Source organism: Lissotriton vulgaris, chromosome 5, assembly GCF_964263255.1.
Source record: "Lissotriton vulgaris chromosome 5, aLisVul1.2, whole genome shotgun sequence".
Classification (NCBI taxonomy): Eukaryota; Metazoa; Chordata; class Amphibia; order Caudata; family Salamandridae; genus Lissotriton; species Lissotriton vulgaris.
The window spans coordinates 1,521,183,791-1,521,203,960 of NC_141693.1; the positions used below are offsets into that span (position 1 = coordinate 1,521,183,791).

At 42.9% G+C, this 20,170-nt stretch overlaps 1 protein-coding gene across 1 annotated transcript in view; it reads left to right on the forward strand.

Moving 5' to 3' along the window:
• The window catches only part of SLC6A17 (solute carrier family 6 member 17), a 304,194-nt gene that overhangs the window by 194,965 nt on the left and 89,059 nt on the right, over positions 1 to 20,170 (forward strand). The window contains exons 4-6 of the mRNA XM_086920393.1: positions 865 to 1,022; positions 12,328 to 12,454; positions 13,492 to 13,673. Of these exons, the coding sequence (XP_086776519.1) occupies positions 865 to 1,022; positions 12,328 to 12,454; positions 13,492 to 13,673 (467 nt within the window). The remainder of the gene's footprint in view (positions 1 to 864; positions 1,023 to 12,327; positions 12,455 to 13,491; positions 13,674 to 20,170) is intronic.

A 20,170-nucleotide genomic window follows, 5' to 3' on the forward strand; every position in this document is an offset into this window, starting at 1 on the left:
CTACTGCCAGGTGCTGGATGCTCATGGATGTGGTTGCAAGGACTTTACAAATAAATTTGTTTAACCACTATTGCTTGGTCCGTCCCCATCACTTCCTATTGGCAACGAGGATGTGATTCAGGAGCTTACATTCCATAAAGCACAATACAACCTGGCCGAATGGATCCCTTCTGTACTTGGATTGACAAGGATCCACGGCCAGGCAATCATTTTCGGCTTCCTCTAAGGGAAGACCAGGACAGAGTAACCAATGAGTTGTACCTCTCTGGGAGCCCCTGTGTAGTTTACTATTCTTGTTTTTCATTTTTATGTCAACCTTGACTTGGGCTTTGTGTTCTTCAGTTTATGCCTGCCTTCATTGTTTGCTGAGCCCTGCTATGGTAATCTAAAGAGGCATTTCCTGCCTCTCAGTTTGTGAATAGCTGTATTTCCAGTACTTTATTGTTGGCATTGGGCTGTAGCAAAGAAGTGGCAGATCCCCATGGAAGAGCACACTGTTTTACTATCTTTCTTTCCCCATCTTCTCTCTCTTCTGTTGTTCTCATATCCCCTTCTCACCTCCTCTGGTGGTCTCTCTGTGGCTGCATTAAATGTTTTCCTTTCTCCCTTCTGTCTTCCACCCTCCAAACCTCTACCCTGCTACCCCTCCTGTTCCTTCATGCATTCTTCAACCTCTCTCCAAAATTCTATGCTCTCCCTGCTTTCTCCTAAACGTTTTTGCCTTCACTTCAATCTCATTGTCTGCCTTTGCCTTATCTACTATCCCATTGCTCTTTCCTCTCTTGATTTTCCCCTCCTTTCCTCCGCTTTAACCCCAACACCCTTTCCTATTGGCTCAGAATCTCTTTCCTCTTCCATACACAGGCGCCTACATGATCCCATACCTGGTGCTCCTCTTCGTCATTGGGATCCCTCTCTTCTTCCTGGAGCTGGCGGTGGGACAGCGCATCCGCCGCGGAAGTATTGGGGTCTGGAACTACATCTGTCCTCGGCTGGGGGGGATCGGCTTCGCGAGTTGTCTTGTAAGTGTTCAAATACCCCCCGCCCTTGCTGAGCTGGATGACAATTGTCTGTGTAGTAATTAAATATGAGTGACCCAAGGAATTCTTACAGTACCTTTCCTAACACACTACCACAATGGCTAAATGAAGTTACTGAGACCTCCGGCCCTGCTCCTCACGGCTTAGTTTATAACTGGCAAGAACCTGGGACCCTCTCCAACACTAGCTCCAAAGCTGCCTCTACAGCCCACCGCTGGTCTCAGTTATCAACATATGTGGTGCAGCTAAAAACGACCAGCAAACCAGATCAAAGTGAACTCTTATAAGTTTATTTACCAGCAGAACTACTTTAATACACATTCAATCAACTATACAATCTTGTGAAGTTGTAATGGATACGTGAGGCACAAGCTTTTTTGTGGTGAGACCAGCATTGCATTTAAGGGTCAGGATCTTGCTAGCAAGGCAGGAGAGTGTAGGAAGGCAGGAGAAAATCAATGCAAAAGGTTGTGATGCTCTTTAAGGCAGAGGTGGACCGGGGAACTGGCAGATGTGTTCGGGATGAATTTGGGGCAAATGTAGAAGCAAATGGTACAGGTACAAGCATATTATATTAACTGCAATATCTAAAACGCTGTAACATTTAAATACTACTTGGCAATGACAAAGTGCTGCTACTTATGGAATTTTCAAAACGTCCATGCCATTTAAAAAATGTTCTATTAAACCTCTTAGTGACATGCTGTCTAAGCCTGATTGTCCTTCCACATAAATGCTGATGCTACCCGACTTTGTCTGAGTACTAACTAATGGCTTCCTAACTCTTTCCATGTGTCAACCAAAATAAAGGACTGTATGGATTCTTCCCTAAACACAATGGCCACAATCTCTCAACTTGGATATACTAATTCTCTGGAGACTAACAATAAACTTGACACCAATGCAAAATTCCTCAGATTTACACTCCAATCATGCTTCACCCCAGTCCTGACATTGACTGATATGTCAAAGCAGGGCCAAGAGCACCTGGTACCTACTTACAATAGCCAGTGACCAGCATATTGACACATGTACTTACAATGTATTAGGATCTTTATTCCTTTGTCCTAGTTGCCACCTAGTGTATCTATAAAGTATGAATGGTTTGTAAAGTGAACTGACTACTGCAGTAGATTGGGTTTGTGCTAGATCAATAACTGCAATAAATATTGAAAGCATATCCACCCACACCACCCTCTGTTTCCCCCTCTTCTCCAACTGGCCACAGTTACACTTTTTTACCACTGCTTACTACAGCTTATACCATCATTACACAGAGACAGGGGAAATGATTTCACTTCCTTAACGATTGTTTTTTGAAAAACCATTCACTTCTCAAATCAGCCTGCATTATAGTCAGTGGAAGTTACAGCTGCCAGTCATGACTTATAAAGAGATCTGCTGCAATATGGCACAAACTTCGTATCACACAAACGATCGGAAGCAGCGATTGAGCTTGATCGCGAAAGCGCACAGGCAATTCCTGAATACCCAGCGCACTGACGGCATTGACCGCGATAAGTCAAATAGGACGCTTTACCAGTTGTTATACACAGTGTGCCCGGCTGGGTTCACTGTAAGTAAATTTACTTTACTTTGTCACGCATGGGTTACATTCTGGAATACACCCCATTGCAAGACGTCCCCCACTGCCCAGTCCTGACGAGACCCTCACCCTAAGGGTCGAAACGCCGTCGACGCATTAGGAAACGAACCAGACTAACACAGTGTCTATGATTGTATAGCCGCTGTTTAATAATTGGTTAAAATAATTGCCTTGAGTCAAGTTTCCTACTTTTGTAAATATGCAAAAACAAGAAAAGAGAGGTCAGATCAAACTATTGATCAATCTAAGCGTAAACCATACAGACCACAGTTCATGGAGTTAACACAAGATTAGACTATCACATCCGATTTGGGTGATAAAGAAAGCCCTCACACACTGACCTAGTCAGTGTCATGCTTCATCATCGGGCCCCACCGACAGAGGCCGAATGCCTCTGCGGTGTGCTACGACGCCAGAAAGACTGCGGAGCAGGTTTTGTGTTTGGAGGGCGTGCTCTTGTTTACAGTGAAAGGTTAAAAGTGCCTAAAAAAGGGTATCGAAAAAATATATTTAATAAATGATCCCTGAGGCACAAAATAGGGAGTATTACGTGTCTGTATTTACATGCCAAGGTTTAAGGTTGGTAAAATACAGAATATACTCAATTTATTTCAGTCAACATGTTTCAGCCATAAGGGTGGTATATTACCGTGGCATTCTTCAGGACTAAACCCCGGCGGTATGGGCTCTCTAATCACCCACCCTGACCTGGGGACGTGAAAGTGAAAAATAAGAAGTGAAAAAAGTGCATAAAAATAATGGAAGAGTGAATTACTCAATTCCAAAAAATACTCCGTAAATTTGGAGTGTCACTGCACCTGTAAAGTGAAAAAAACACATAGACAAACAGAAGACAAACATGAACATTGTTAATATGAGCCTTCCTGAGTGATCATAGTGCTCCATGATGTGTGGCTCAAGTGGTTTTCCCAAAGTAAACATAGATTTTATGCACCATCCAAATAGCCCCTAGAGGATGATAGCAAATATCTCTGGGAAGTGATGTGCTAGAGGTGTGCTATTTACAAGACAAACGATTAAAATGGGGGTTAAAAACGCGATTGCGTGTACTCCTTATGAAGGGATCAATGGACCTAAAAGGTCTGTGCCCCTTCAAGTAGGTAATAGAAGGTACAGTTCTCACTTTCAAAAGGGGGCGCTACTAGCACCATGGGTCTCGGGAGGGGGTCGGAGCGACCTGGCACATCCTAAAAACAGAGAAAAATGGTACATTTGCAAGGCATGGACACAAGCAGTTACTTAGCTCTATTGGCAGAAGGAGCAGCGGATTAGGTATCGTCGTTACTCACGCCCTCAGCGCTCTCGACCCGCTGTTAAACCTGGTTGTGGCCTCAAATCCGGACCCCGAGGATAGAAAGACGGGGCCGGTAAACTTGTTTTTAACCAGAACGGTCGCGTGTGCGACCTGTTTCCGGGTGGGCGTGTCTAGCCGAAAGAGAGGCTAGGAACGCATACGCCCTCCTCGGAGGACCTCGCCTGGATCAATGCGAGGCTTGGATGTCGGCTGGAGACATCCACGCCCACCTATTCGGTTGGAAACGAGGCTTAGAAGTCGTCTTAGCTAATAAGGACGAGTAGCGCTGTAGCGCTAGAGCTGATGCAAGGAGTAATGGTAGAATTATAGCTTGTGCTGCTTGTCATTATCTCAGTATTAGTGATAAGAGAAAATTAATAAAAATTGATCTATATTAGAGGCAATAAGCTGTACTTAAGAGCATACACTAAAGGTAGGGACTAATCTGTGTAAATTACAGAAAAAAGGGGGAATGACTGTTTACAAACAGGCAGAAAGATCCAATTGTAGTTGGGACTGTGTTCCAGAGAAGCTTGATTCAAGATAATACTGAGCTCCACGGAATATCATCGTTGAGCCCATTAACGTTGGTGCCTAAACGATACACCCAACGTTGCTCTTTTTCAAAAAGTCTACTGGTGATGTTGGTTGTACCCTTCACTTCCTCGATTACCGTCCACCTCATGTCATTAGTAGTATGGTTGCTATCCAAAAAGTGACGGCTCAGTTTGGTGGTTAGTTTTTTGCATCGGACGTTGCTCCGATGCTCGCAGATACGTTGTTTTATTCTGCGCGTTGTCATGCCAACATACCGTAGCTGGCACGGACATGTGATCAAATACACCACATTCATGGTGTTACAGTTAGTATGTTCCCTTTGGGTCCATACTTTGCCTGCTTCAAGTGAAAGGGTTTTAGTTGCCTCTGTCAGGTGACAGACACTGCAATTGGAGCACGGAAAATGTCCCACAACCTTGGGCATACCCCAAGCCCTGATGACCGTCGGTGAGGGTTCAGAGACTTTTTCTTTAGGACGGGTGTGCACCAGAGCGTCCTTTAGACTGCGACCTTTTTTAAAGGAAAAAAGAGGTTTCTCCCAATTCTCTCTGTAAGAGGTCAGAATATTCCAATGTTTATTAATGGATTTTTTCATCATGTTGGACAGACTACTGTATGTTGTCACACACGTAAGGGGTATTGTTCTCTGGTTGATGACTTTCTCCTCTAGTAGTGCCTCTCTTGGTTGGTTCCTCGCTCGCTTGAAACCTTTGCTCAGGATAGATGCCGGATATCCTCTGTCTTTTAGTTTCCCAGTGAATGAAGCATGACACTGACTAGGTCAGTGTGTGAGGGCTTTCTTTATCACCCAAATCGGATGTGATAGTCTAATCTTGTGTTAACTCCATGAACTGTGGTCTGTATGGTTTACGCTTAGATTGATCAATAGTTTGATCTGACCTCTCTTTTCTTGTTTTTGCATAACTAACCGGGGACTAAGAGAGTGCCTCATTCTCCCTACCTCTCCTTTTGTTGTTGAATACTTTTGTAAATAGTCACAGCTGAAACTTGTATAGCTCACTCAATTGTACACGTTTTTGTTTCACTCACAATATCACTTGGGACACATTGCACTTTGTACATAATATGTATGTCACAGTCAAATTACAGTACTATCTGTTTTGTTTGAAATACAAAAAAGGTTTTAAACTGGTACAACTGTGTTTCTTTCTTTTTGCCACCCTCCCTCTAATGATTGAATTGCTATTGAGCCTGTTATATTTACTAAGTATCATATAACTAATATGCCACAGGAACCATTGTTTTCTGGATAAACGCATTACCCTGGTTCCGCTGTGAGTAGGGTTTCCCTTGTTCTCTTTTTCTCAATATGGCAAATGGCAATTCCATTAGTAACGTCAGTGTTTGAGTTCAACTCTAAAGTGCTTCTGTTGTAATGCATGCATTGTGAACCACCCATGCATTGCAATGAAGGTGCATTGATACTCTTCATGAGTAAGGAATTTGCTGTGGCCAGAATTAGCAACACCTTGGAACTCTTCAGATTGTAGGGGAGCAGGGTATCCGGTTTCTCTGCCCGATTCATGATGCATGAGGTTAGATGGAGAGACTGGCCAGCGCTTGCCCAGCTTCACGATCTGGACAGCAGATCCATAGGCCAAGTCTACTAACCTGATGAATCTGGGGTACCACACAGCAGTGCTCTTCTCACTGTCCTGGCTCTTGGGATAGAAACCTGTCCAGATAGCAATCAAATGCACAAGAAATCTGCAGAATCAAGCTTGGGGAGCTCCCAAACAGAGAAAGAGTAGGTACAAAGGGGAAAACATAATACTACACACTTCCTGTGACCCCATAGGGGAGTATGTGGCACTCAGAACCAGAAGCGAAGAAAGTGCAGCAAGAAGAAAGGTGTGTCTTCCCCGACCATACAAATGGTACACAAACACAGAGCAATATATCTGAAAACCAACAGTTAAGAAATGAATCATTTGCACTGGCTGAATAGATAACACTGGTGAAGACATGCAAACGTCTAGGATAATTACATTTCTACATTTACATAAGCATGCAGAATTGAAATATAGATATTTAAATCAACATAAGGAGTGGAGCAATACCATTAGCATATTTTAATGCAGTGTTGAACTCATGGGAAGAAGTGGCTACCAAAATGATTGGTGGTGGAATGTTTCAGTGGAGAGGTAGTAAGATGTAGAAGAACCTAAATTGGAAGCAACACAGGGTGGTTTAAGTGTGACTAAAAGATTATGGTTTGTTTAGATACTAAGTAGAATTGTTGGTATACAGAATATCCTCAACTTCCCACACAGAACGCACGTCACACCACTCCTCAGGGGTTTCTGGCTCCCAATACACAAACTCAATCATTGCAAACTCCTCACACACACATTCAAGGTACTACATAACCCAGGCGCCACCTACCTGAACAGTTGCATCTCCTTCCATGGACCACCCAGACATCTCCACTCTGAAGGAGACTTCTACTAGAATACGTCCCAGGCATACACAGCACCAGATCAGGAGGTTCGATCCCTAAAGTGTGAAAAGACCTCCAATTCCACACCAGAGCCTCCTCCTCCCTTCTTGAATTCCACAAGAAGCTGAAGACTGGGCTTTTTAACTAACTAACCTACCCGAGGCAGGGCTAGGCACAGACACCTGCTCAGCACCAGGATACTCTCATGGGTGATAGTGCGCTTTTTGATACACATGAACATAACGTAAGATAACATGACATAGCATAATCAGGCAGTTAGTTCTGGGCCAATTCATTGACTGCCTTGAATATAAGTGTCGTGCAGTCAGCCAGCCTAGGAAGGTTGGGAAAAGTTCTGCTGACAAAGTGTAGGCCAATGTGGAGTATCGATGTAGGTCTTCTAGTAAACTATTGTAGACATACCTTCTGGGTACCATTCCTTTTTTGAGTGTTTTTGCTGTTTTGAAAGAGACATGATGGCTGACCCTCCATTTGTTCAGTAGCTGATATTGTAATGTGATAGCTGAGTTGCATATATACTATTTTATTTTCATGAATTTGCTGAAAGAAACATCAATATTTCTGGCTGAGTGGCTACATTTAAGAGTATCCGGTAGAAGTAAATCGGGTCAGAAAGAAACGACTGCTGATGAAGAAGGGAAGTATACAACCACAATTTTAGAAGGGTTTAATGTGAGTGACTGTAGAAACATCCAAGTGTCATTTGGCAGTGAGACAGTCCAAGTTCTGTGATTGAAGGTAGGAGGAAAAGGTAGGAAACGAGAATTAAAATATTTTTGCTTAATCTGCATAAATGGGATTTTAAAAGAAGACATAGTATCCCTGAGTGAGGCAGTATATCGTTTGACAGTCCTCTGTCCCTCTGGGGTGAACCAATGGGCATTTTTCTGGCTGCCTGTACCCAGAGTACACCATGTGCTGCTCCTCTGTTGCTTTGTGGTGAACTAAACGGACATTTATCTAGCTGACTGTAACTACTGCAAGCCATATGCTGCTTACCTGTCCCTTCTGGGTTGATGCAATGGGTATTTATCAGACTGACTGTAATCAGTACATGCCATGTCCTGCTACTCTGTCACTCCTGCAGACTCTATTTGAAATGTGTCCTGGCTACCTGTAAGGAATGCATATCACAGGTGTTGGATATTTGCACTTTCTGGATGGTTATCACAATTGTTTATCCTTTTGCTGAAACCTGTTTTAGCTGTCTGTAGAACTCGGAGCACTTTACCCCTGATAACCAGTGGCAAAATTCTTGTGCTCCTGCTTGTCAACTTGGTAAAATTAGTATACTTGTGATTGGCATATTTAACTTACCTTTAAGACCCTAGTATATGGTACTCACAGTGTAGCCAAGGCCTGTAAGTTAAATGTCACTAGTGGGCCGCACTCATTGGGCTAACCACTACAGTGACAGTGTAAGGCATGCCTCCAGGCATACCACTGCAACATGACTGTGCATTTTTAAGCTAAAAATAAATAAAACATTTTAACAGGCTTAAACCTTCATTTAAATTGTAATAAGTCACCCCTAAATTAGGTCCTCCTATTCATGGGGTATGGTGCATGACATTTAAAAGTAGAACATGTAGAAGTTTAATATTCCACATCCGTACAGTGAAAAACTATAAAAACTATTTTCACTGTAGCTGTGCTAGTTCCTTCAATAGGAAAACACTGGAATACATCAAACCACCTTATTATGCTAATTTCGGATTGGTACCAGCTAGAGAAATAGTTCAAGGACTCCTTTTAATAGGTAAACAAAATCCAATTTAAAGGTAAAGTCAAATTTTGACTGGCCTTAACGTGAAATTATGCTCTGCTCATGGAGTTTGCAGAGTTTTTCCCACTCCTCGTTCCGCGTAGCGTGCAGAATTTTGAAAAACTCCATGAGCAGAGTTTTTTCCTTGCTTGCGCTTGACAGCGTTAAGTTAATGAGTGCAAACAAAGAAAATCTTACTCCAGACCACCTCCTGGAGAGATTTCTCAATGTGGGTGGTCACGAATGGTCGCTACTGCTCACGTTGAGAAACCTTACGCATGCATTTAGGAAGCTGCAGCTCGAGTAGATCATTTACTTTAGCAGCAGAAAGAGGCAGTGCCCTCTTGCACTGCACGTGGAGGCGTTCATGCTGATTTTCCAGCACAGGACAAACAGCAAGCACTAAAAAACAGTGCGTACGGAGCGACGTAACGCACTCCGCCATTGGCAGAACTCCGTGTAGCGCAGCTGAGTTCTTTGGTCACTTCCTCGAGTTCAATATAGCGGAACTCTGCGAACTCTGCCCGGGCCTAATTTTGACTATTACACACAAGGTACTTTAGACAAATTTATTTTGTTCTGCCGAAAGACTCTGGAAGCCTTTCTAAAAGCATTCAACTGTCACCTGGTAGCTTGATGGCTTCTAAGTAGTAAGATGTAAACTGCTCCCAGGGCAGGGACAATAGGCCTTGAAAGGATAGCCTAGGAGCAATGCCAGATCCTTGGTGCATTTCAAAGGTGTGCAGTTCCTAGCAGGGAGTGCATGGGAAAGGGAGGTCTTTCTTTGTGATGCCCTCACACACCCCGGGGGCTGTCATGCTTCATCATGGGCCATGTTCCTCGCCATGCCCGTGCTGCAATGCCCAATGGGCTCCTGTAAACGGAGCTCTTAGGCAGAGATCTTTTGAAGAAGCCGGAGGGTGCATGCAGGTGTGAGGGCTAGGTAGTGCACAGTTGGGTGGGTTTAAAATAAGTCTGGAGCAGTCCTAATCAGATATGATTTATTCGCTAAGGTAGTTCCAGCTTAGTTAAAATGTATTGGAGCCCCAATTGGATGCAATGTTCCCAAAGGGCTATTGTGCTGCCACATAGGGTGAAACATGTGTCGGCTTTCTTTCTTCATTGTTTAATAAATAGAAAATTTGGATAAACCCAACAAAATTGAATTGAATCATTAAACGGACTCAATATGACTATGGCTTCTGCTTAATACTAAACCAAAGTAAGAAAGGATTTACCCTTACCATCCATTTAAATGAGAGGAATACATACTCACCCCTAAACTAAACTTGACATCTTATGAGTCTCTAAGTGCCCCCCTTGAGTTCCTGGTGGGCTAGGTCCTGTCCTACTCTAACCATTGACTACCATTGGCACTTTTGGTTTCCTCACTCTATTTCTACTTAAAACTTTAAAAAGTCATATCTCTGGTTCCCCTCATTAGATTTTTGTCATTTATGTGTCATTTTGTTTATTACATTTTACTTTATTGTTCTAATTCATTTTGGGATTTTTATTGTTTTGAATTTTGACTTTGTTTCTTTTTTACTTCTTCAAAAATACTTTACACATTGCCTTAAATTAAGCCTGTCTGCTCTGTGCCGTAGCTACCAGGGGATTGAACTCAGGTTTATTTAGTCATTGTTTTGGTTCACACTGACAAGGATTGTGAATATTACCTGAGGGGGGTATTTACATCCCCTCTCAAATAATAACTCCATTGTTTTCAACAATCAACAGCTCTGTCTTTCCTGGGTGGACCCTAGCAAGAAAAGTATGAAATCTATCAATCTGGCAGCTCTTGATGAGAAACTAGTGAATGCCATTTTCAAGCCGGGCATTAGGCTACATCTCAACTGTCCTTTCATCTTGACTTCTGTCCTTTCACTTCATAATCACTCACTGTCTCTTCACTTAATCTAACACACTCCTCTTAAAGCCACTACTAGATGTCACCACGGTCGAGAATAGTGTCTATCTAAAAAAACAATACTTCTCGGGTTCAGCCGTGAATTATCTACTGTGGTGTCTCTCGCTCGTTCACTCGACTAGACCTCCCAGTATCTAGTGGTGGCCTAGCTCTGTCCTCTGGGTGGGTTGGGTTCTGTAGCTCCTATGTTGACTACATGTAATGCTTCCTGGTGACTTAGTAGTGCTGCCAGGCACTAGGATCCTGTCACTCCAAGGATGACACTATTCTGTACTTCCTGCAAGCTAAGCACTGCCATCAGGGGCTGGGGTTCTGTTGCTTCTGGAAAGACAGCATACAGTATCACATTGGTAGCACTATTGCTCAAATGTAGCTATTTGCTTGCATGACTGTTGGCATGACCGCTAGCATAAGCACTACATTTCTGAGTGCCGAATCACCTCAATAACTGCCTATATGACAGATTACATAACCACTTAACGACATATACTATGACAGATTTCCTGGAAGTTTGTGACACCTTTATATAACAAATTGCTTGGCAAACTAATGAAAACCTGAATGTCAACTCTGTGATAAACAACATGATAAATGTTAACACATTTTACGTGACAAATGTCGCTAATGTTGTAAGTATTGCACCAAGTAATGTGCTAAACATCCTCAAAGCACTTCAGCACCCCTGCACCTTCCTATGGGTAGAAAGTGCTATATAAATGCCACTACAACTACTTCAGGCTCATTATATAAGGATTTGCATAATAAATGTGCATTCAATACATATTCCAAAACTCATGACAGGGCATGAAAACAGTATGGCAAACAGTAACACTTATACATGACTCAATCACTAAAATTGAGCCCTCACTGTGTAGTGGGCTACCAATCTGCAAAGCAAAGCAGCATTTTTTGTCAATCGTAGTAAGCGCTGTACACCCATACCTTAGCACATCATACCAAAATGCATGGATAAATGTATACATGAGTTACTGATTGCAAGTTTGAATAGATATGTGAGTGACAGTGCACAGATGGATGACTGGATGAGCACATAATTGAATGAACGGGTGCATAGATAAATAGAGGAGATTATATATGGACTGATGGCTCGCTGAATAGGAGTGTATGAATTAATGAAAGGGTAAAAGAGTGCATGGATAGATTAATCAGTGGATGGGTAGACAAATGGGTGAGTAAGATGATGAGTGCATGAATGAATGACGGCAGAGTGCTGTGAACAGCTGTGGCCCTCTCAGGTACAGAAGGCTTCTCTTCTCTCCTAACTCCATCAGCTCTTGGATACCCTCCCGGTGATAGTGTGCTGTACAAATCTGCATAACATAAGTTACTCACCCTTTTGGTTATCTATAAACTCAGCCACTCCCCTATTTACCAATCCATACACCCACTCATTATCCAGTCATTGATGCATCACAGTTGCTGCTGTTTTATTTCCTTCTCTCACTCTATTCTTCTCAAACTTGCAGTTACCATCTCTTCCGTCTCGTATTTTCCCATCCTACCTTCTTCAGCAGGCTCATAGGCTCTCCCTACTCACCATTTCTGTCTCTTTCATCGTAATTCTCTTGCACCTCAGCCTTACCGTCTATCTTTTCTGACGTTTGCCTCAGGTCTGCCTCTTTGTTGGACTTTATTACAACGTGATCATTGGATGGAGCATCTTCTACTTCTTCAAGTCCTTCCAGTACCCCCTGCCCTGGGCGGAGTGTCCTGTGCACCGCAACGGAACCACTGCAGGTGAGGAGCTCTTCCACCATCAGCCGCTAAATCTAACCTGTAAATTTAGCCTCTACCAATAATCTGCTCCCCTCAGCCTCTAACAATTGACCAATCAAAATGCTTGGCTCTTCCACCAGAATGGATCCACTGCAGGCAAGGAGCTCTGCACAGCCTTACCCTCTGTCCCACCGCTGTATCCCTTAATCTGCCTCACTCTCTAGTGAGAGCCCTAACACTAACCAAGACTTAACCATAACAGTAATGTAACCTGAATCCTTGCTCTGCTCTAAGTCACCCTCTGCAATATATACTTCAGAGAAGAAGAACTCTGTAGAACCTGTGCCCCAACCCTTTAACTCTAATGTGCATCCATCAGCCTCTTTGCATGTCCATAAACCTAACCCTAACCTTGCTATGAGCAGAGTGTCCCATCTCCTACAGCAGATCCGTGGCTGGGGAAGGGTTCCATGCAACATGTTCTACCCACCCTCTCTTACGTACCCTAATGTGAACCTTAATTCCAACTGTGACCTCCATTCATGTCCCCAAAGCTCTGTAACATATCTAAGGCAGGTGAGAAGACCACAGATCATTTGTTTGCACGTTGTTGGTAAAGATGGTTTCGAGCCTCAGGCAACCCTGCACACCCCGGATAACCTCTGTGTAATGGTAAAGGGCAAGAGGGGGACGGAGTATAATGGCACCCCTTATGGTTGTTTGAGATTACGGATGAGGAGAGAATAGTTTTACATTTATGCAGTTCCCAAGAACAAGCTGTAAATACCCCTGCTGAATGGGGTCTTTGTTAGATCCCGCGTCTTTATGTGGATCAGTTACTCAGCACTAAGTTGTTAAATGGGGGTTCCTGCATAGGTAACACTTCCTAGACATGAATAGGTTTGCAGTATGAGGACTACTGGCATTGTGTGAACTGCAGTAATAAGGGGCAAGCACAAGTGTACCTTTCTGATCAAGAGTGGGTATGGTGCAGATAGAGTTCTGCAAGAGTCGGTGATCAGGAGACTGTGCCATTCTCAGCATGCTCCCTTTTACAGTTGTCGAGGCAGAATGTGAAAAAAGCTCAGCCACCACCTACTTCTGGTATCGTGAGGCTCTGAATATCTCTGACACAATTGACGATGGAGGAGGCCTGAACTGGAGGATGACCCTCTGCTTACTCTTCGCCTGGAGCCTTGTGGGACTTGCCATGATCAAAGGCATCCAGTCATCAGGGAAGGTAAGTTGGGTTTGCAGGGGTGAAGCCCACCCATCGAGGTAAGGAGCATCAGGTTTACTTTAAGGAAGTTGTAGAGGCAGGAAAGGTTCTCACTGAGAAAAAGGGCAATCGATATTAGGATTAACTAACAACCCCACATATTACCTCACTCATGACATGCTCATTGAAATCATTGATGACAGCACTGACGACCTCTCAAATTAAGTCATTCATGAAGTCACTGAGGACATCATCCATTCTCCTTTTGTATAAATCACTCTATAAAAAGGAATGGCATTAGAGGTCTGAAAGTAAGTTCAAACTAACTCAGAATAATGTGAAGTATCAGTTTTTGCCATCACACATACAAATCCCTTAGGTGTATCAAGTTTGTGTTATGTGTAACATTGACCCTATACCATACACTTCATGGATATCTGAGTTCACATTAACAATCTGTGAGAAAGTGACCTTTTGTGCGGTCACACCCATACACACGCTTTGCTCCAATGTTGAGGGTTATGACTCTGATGCACTGGAGTCAGCTACCCAGACCCCAGTGCCAGTGCGCTCTCCCTAAAACTGTTATGTGTAACTATTCATCCCCAGTTGAGAAGGACTTTAACCCCCTTATAAGTCCCTAGTATATGGTACTAGGGGACCCAGGGAATGGGTGGTAAATGGGTCCACAGGGCCTGCAGCACTGTTTGTGCCTCCCTGAGTGACTCAAGTAGATTACTGTTAGCAGGCCTGCCACTGCAGAGTGCAGAAGCAGTGCAAACTGCTGAAACTTAACTCTGCCCTCACCATGTGTGGCAGAATGAATGCTCTACCTTTACTATAAATCAATCCCCCTAAGGAAGGCCTCCTAAAGCCCAGGAGACAGGGAGCAGTCGATTAGAGGTATGGGCATGCAAGCCCAAGCTTATATGTCCCCATAGTGCTCTTTATCATTAAAGTAGACTATAAGCGTTAGACGGTCCATGGGATAACATGGGCTGGCACCCGGGTAAACCCGAGGTTGGTAGCTCCATTAATCTCCCGCCTAAATATGTTGTGTTTGGTATTAAACAAGGTGCCTTCTCACCCCTGTCATGAATTTTGTGTCGAGGGCAATGTGGAATGCAGCTAGGTGGCTACCTTTGAGGTTTTCTACCTGGTTGTCCCAGCTTCTCTGTGCTCTGGCTGGCAGCCCACACTTGCTGCCACCAAGACCGGATTCTGACTTCCTGCCCTGTAATGTGATCATACCAAGGAGTAAGGACAAAGGGATGGGGAGGAAGGAGATCACAACTCCCTCCTAGGAAGGTTAGTGAAGTAGCAGATCAAATCAGTCAGCTTCAATGACTGTACAGCCTCTGATATGCATCAGGGATGATACCCAGAAGAGGAAACAGCCCCCCCTGCCCCTGGCAGGAGGGAAATTAGGTAGGCAAGGAGATACACACCCCTAGATGGCTGGCCACATCTCCAGGGAAGAGTAGTCTGTGCACGGAAAGAAGGGTTCCGCCATTTACAAAAGGTGCAGAATAGAGGGTTATAGGTAGAGAAGCTGCCCACATCCCTGGATGTGATCATCTCAGGGGCAGATTAGTTGTGGGCAAGCAGCCTATTGATGACTTGCACCCACAACCCTAACGCCTCAAATATTTAAGTTTAGTGCTACAGCTGACACCAGATCTCAGCCTGATGCACCCTCATACCCCCCTGGACTAATGGTACTAGTCTCCTGCAAACTGCTGGTAAAATAGCGCTCTGGATCCGAAGATTTGCTGGCCATCAGGCCCTCTGTGGGATTGCCCATATCTTGATTTTCTAGTGAATTGATGGAAGTGTAGTCATGCCTTCCACGAAGTTACAGGCAGCTACTGTGTTTCATGGGACCACTGGACTTCGAAGCACCTTTTTTCAAGGATTGCCGTTGCCAAAGCTTGTTGTTTCCCAGTCGAGGGACCTACCCGTTCACTTGATGCTGCACCTGATGGAACTCCATCCGACCTTTGATCGACATCGGAAACCACCCCGTTGTTGTGATTTTGCATCTTGTTCCCAGTTGCACCATGTAAACAGTAAAATCAGCTATCCTGCAGCTCCTGTTGAGCAACAGAAGCAGCCAGAACAACGCTGCACAGGGATACAAGGGACCAGTAAAATTGGACTGACTGTCGTTGCCTGGTCCTGGGACCCGCATCACTTTTACCCTGCAAGGGTACCGCATAACTCAACCAGCAAGTGGCAGATAGTCACTAGTGGTTTTTCCCATTGAGCTTAAGGTTACATTTTCACTGTATTATTTTTCACTGATTTTATATTGCTTGTAGAATCTAGAACTCCGGTCATATGTATCTTATACTGTTCATTTTGGTGTCTGAATTAAGATAAAAATACACTCTATTATTATAAATTAGCATCAGATTTCTCTCAAGATGCGCCAATTACTTATCATCCATGTTGATACTCTGAAATGCTTAACACGTTCCTCTAGTAAAGGCTGACTGCTCTTCGCCACATTACCAGGACTGAGCTAAGGATTTATTAGAGTAAACCCAAGGACCATCTTTGGGGTTTTGACAGTATTGCATGGTGAAGTATATCCAACATCACCTTATAAAATTCCTCCTTTTCTACACAATCAACCACAGATAGATGGGTAATCCCTACTGTACATGGTGTTAAATCTGTAGGTAACTGTTCAGAGACTTTTGTTTCATAACTAATGCCATACTACAGACAGTCTTTATCTGCATCAAACCCTTCATAGTCACTGAACCTACAGTGAGAAATGAAGTGGATATAGGTAGAAAAGTGGGTACTGTAAAAAGTGTTTATTCTATGGAGAAAGTTTATTCTATACCACATTGTTTGTAGACATTGACACTCTCATGAGAAATACACCACAACATATTAAAAAGTATCTATTAAGAACAGTGTTCACTTAATGACAAACCTGCCCAAAGAGTCACTGTTCATGAAAAAATACCCATGGTCTGACTGTACTAAAAGTCATTCTACGGACAGCCTTCATAATGTGGTGCAAACTTTACAGATAGCCCATTTTTTAAAGCTAAACAAGCCCATGTACACTGAATAGTACTTGGTGAACACAGTCTTATGTTATGTTGAAATTGACATGCCAATGTGATTCTATTTAAAGCATCTAGTCTGTTTACAACACTTAGTATCTACTACATGGGTTTTGCCCTTTTGGAAACTTTATGGGCGGAACCAAAAACCTTGCATGGACGATACTTGCACAGGTTGTCAACTGTCATCTGCACAAAGAGTTACTCTTCAATACAAAGAAGTATAACATGTTCAAAATGTCTAAGCACTTATGATGCGTTAGGAGCACGTGTGTTTTATAAGCACTTACAATCAATAAATGGAAACAGGCTGTACACATTTTGGTAGAGAAGTAATGGGGTAGTTACCCACCACTATGTAAACTATAAAACAAACACATTCATTGGATGATGTCTACTGTGATGTCATTAGTGATTTTATCAATTATGTAATTTGAGATGTCACCAGTGATGTCATAAATGATGTCATAGTCCATGTCAGGAGTGATGCAATATGTGAGGTCATAAGCAGTGCATGACAGGTCAAAAGTTATAGCTAGCTCTGCTAACTATAACTGGTACATTTCTGTGTTTTTTTAAAAATTCAAAATGTTAATGTTATTACTGACATATTCATCTAACTATAACAATACTTTAGCCTTTGTTTTTTAAGTGAATTTCTATGTTTAAAAAAAAAAAAGATTTTCGTATCACACCTAACTATAAATGTAGTTTAACCTTTGTTTTTTCAGTGAATTTCAGTTTTTTTATTTATGTAAAGTAATATTAATGTAAAATAATAGAGACAACACCCACCCGCCATGCACGGTTAGCCGCAGGGCTGGTGCTGAGAGCCTGTGGCAAACCTGCCATAGGCAGCCAACCCCACGCAGTGCATGGCCTGCAGCCAGGCCCTGTGGCCAACCCACCCGCAGGCAGCCAACCCCATGCTGCGCACAGCCTTACATCTCACGTGGCGTGGAGTTGGCCACAATACCAGGTTGCAGTCAAGCGCTGTGTCCAACTCCCCCAGGCAGCCACCCAGGGGCAGCCAACTGCATTACTCAAAACTAATTATAATTGGTTTAATTAATCACCAAGCAAACTTTCCTTCTTAATGTGTCAAAGTTAAAATATTGATCTATGCTGTGCAAAGCTCATTTAAGAAAATGAGTGGAAAGTTTCAGATCCCACGTTTCCTCTTGAACGCTAGCCTCCTCGCACAAGCTGACTTGGACAGTCACCTTACTGAAAGTGCATTCAACAAACCTGTGCTTGGGTGGCGTGTGCTGATGACGAGCTGAGCTCGTCATGTAACGCGGAAAAATGAAAAAAGCCGCACAGCGCAAAAATCGCAGCAGCAGCGATGCGGTTAAACATTAGGAAGCAGATTTACAAGGACTGGTGGATCCCTGCATATCAGCAGGGATGGGCCAGTAAAGATGCGACACGCAATTCTACCCGTGCGCCACCACGGATGCGTTGCAATTACAATGCGGCACACCATGGAGCAGGGATAGACAGATGCGTGTCACATCTGATGGCGTAAGGGAGGCGCATTGCTGTACTCGTGTCGCAAGCACAATGTAACTCCAGCAATGCTCAGGGGCCGGCCATAACTAACGCGCTGCGCCACTCCTTACGCCTGCTTCAAGCAGGCGTAATGTTTCGTCGCAGCAGCCTCTAAAAAGTGACTCAGTGAAATCTTGTAAATTTCACTGTGTCACTTTTACGAGGTTTCTTCCGACACCCACACCCACCCTGCCCACCCTGCATACATTAACCTGACGCAGGCTTAATTTGGCGCTGGTCTTTACAACGTGACACATCTCCCTAGATGCGTCACATTGTAAATAAGTTGCAACATGGCACATGGTTTACGCCGCTGCTGCGTCACAGAAGTGACGCAATGGCAGCGTAAATGTGTCACAAGGGGCTTGTAAATCTACCCCTAGATTTTTTTAAATCTAGTTGTAGAATTTGCTATTTCACACTACTTTGTCCCTTGAATGGTCCAAAAAAGAATTAAGTGGAGACCGAGGCAATTTTTTTCTCCAAGATCTTTATTGCTAGTGTTTATTAAATGTGCTTTCATGGCTACAGTTACGATTGCCTCTTCTTCTGCTACCTTTTTATACAGGTACAGTGTATGTATGTTTATCCTTCAGGGTTAAACAAACAAAAATGATATATAGAAAACGAAGATTGAAGGGACGTTATAGTTAGGGGCCGATTTTACTCATACAAAGCAGAGAAATTCAGCAGTTACAGTTACCTGAAACTCCCAAGAATGGTACACAACTCTCATAAAAAGCAACCATTAACTGGCAACCTCTTCAACTTTGCACTCTGTGACCATGAGAAAGGCAGCACATTAAATCATGTCTTTCATCTTAGAGTACGCTATCTCCTCTTGTGAATGGTGGAATATGTTAACCCTTTCCCTCTCTTTTGAAAACAGATTCCTATCTATGTGTGTTCGCGATGTTTTCTTGATCATCGCTGAGAAATATTGCGAAATAAATGTCCAAACCTATATCTAGGTGCATTTTTTTAAAATTTGAAATATACACAACAGTTTATTACAAAGTCCTGAGTTGGAAATTAAAACTTGCCATTACTTAAATTCTGTCATCACTCCTCAACTTTGAAAAAATGTTCTGTCTCTTCAACACCCTTCACTCACAATACACTCTTTAATCTTTGTACCTAGTAATCCAGTGAAACCACTAGGTCACAAGTTCATAGCACATTCTAGAAGGAACATGCTACCTCCAAATAAGATACAGCAGGTGTGCTTCACTCCACAGATTCAAAAGTATATCAATGTCTGTATTATATTTCTTTCCTTAAACACCACCCAACAATAAGACTTCTTGCTAAGGCATCCAACACACTGCCTCATTTTATTTACTTTCCTGCTGACAGCATCCAATGAAATATAAGTATATCTATATCTATATCTATATATCTATATACATATCTATACATATATCTATCTATCTATCTATCTATCTATCTATATATATATATATATATATATATATATATATATATATATATATATATATATATATATATATATATATATATATAGTGAATTTATTTTTAAAACACCTCCATTTTAACTGCTCTTCCTTTGGAAAACTGCCTCATTCATTACCAGCCTTCTCCTGACTACTATTGCTCCTTCACTTCAAAATGCTTAGAGTATGGATTGTGGGCCACAGCTATATATCTTGGGCGGAAGAGGCTGCAAACAAGAGAGGTATTGATAGGGACTCTGCCAAATGTGCAGATTACTTGGTTTGTCCAGAGAAGGTTAAACTTTCATTAGTTGCTGGCTTTGGTTAAAGCCATTGTGTATTCTCAAGCTCCTCACCTCATGATTTTGCACTGTAGTTGCAATAACTTAGGCACATAGACTGGGGAAGGCCTGTAAATCCTAATGAAAGA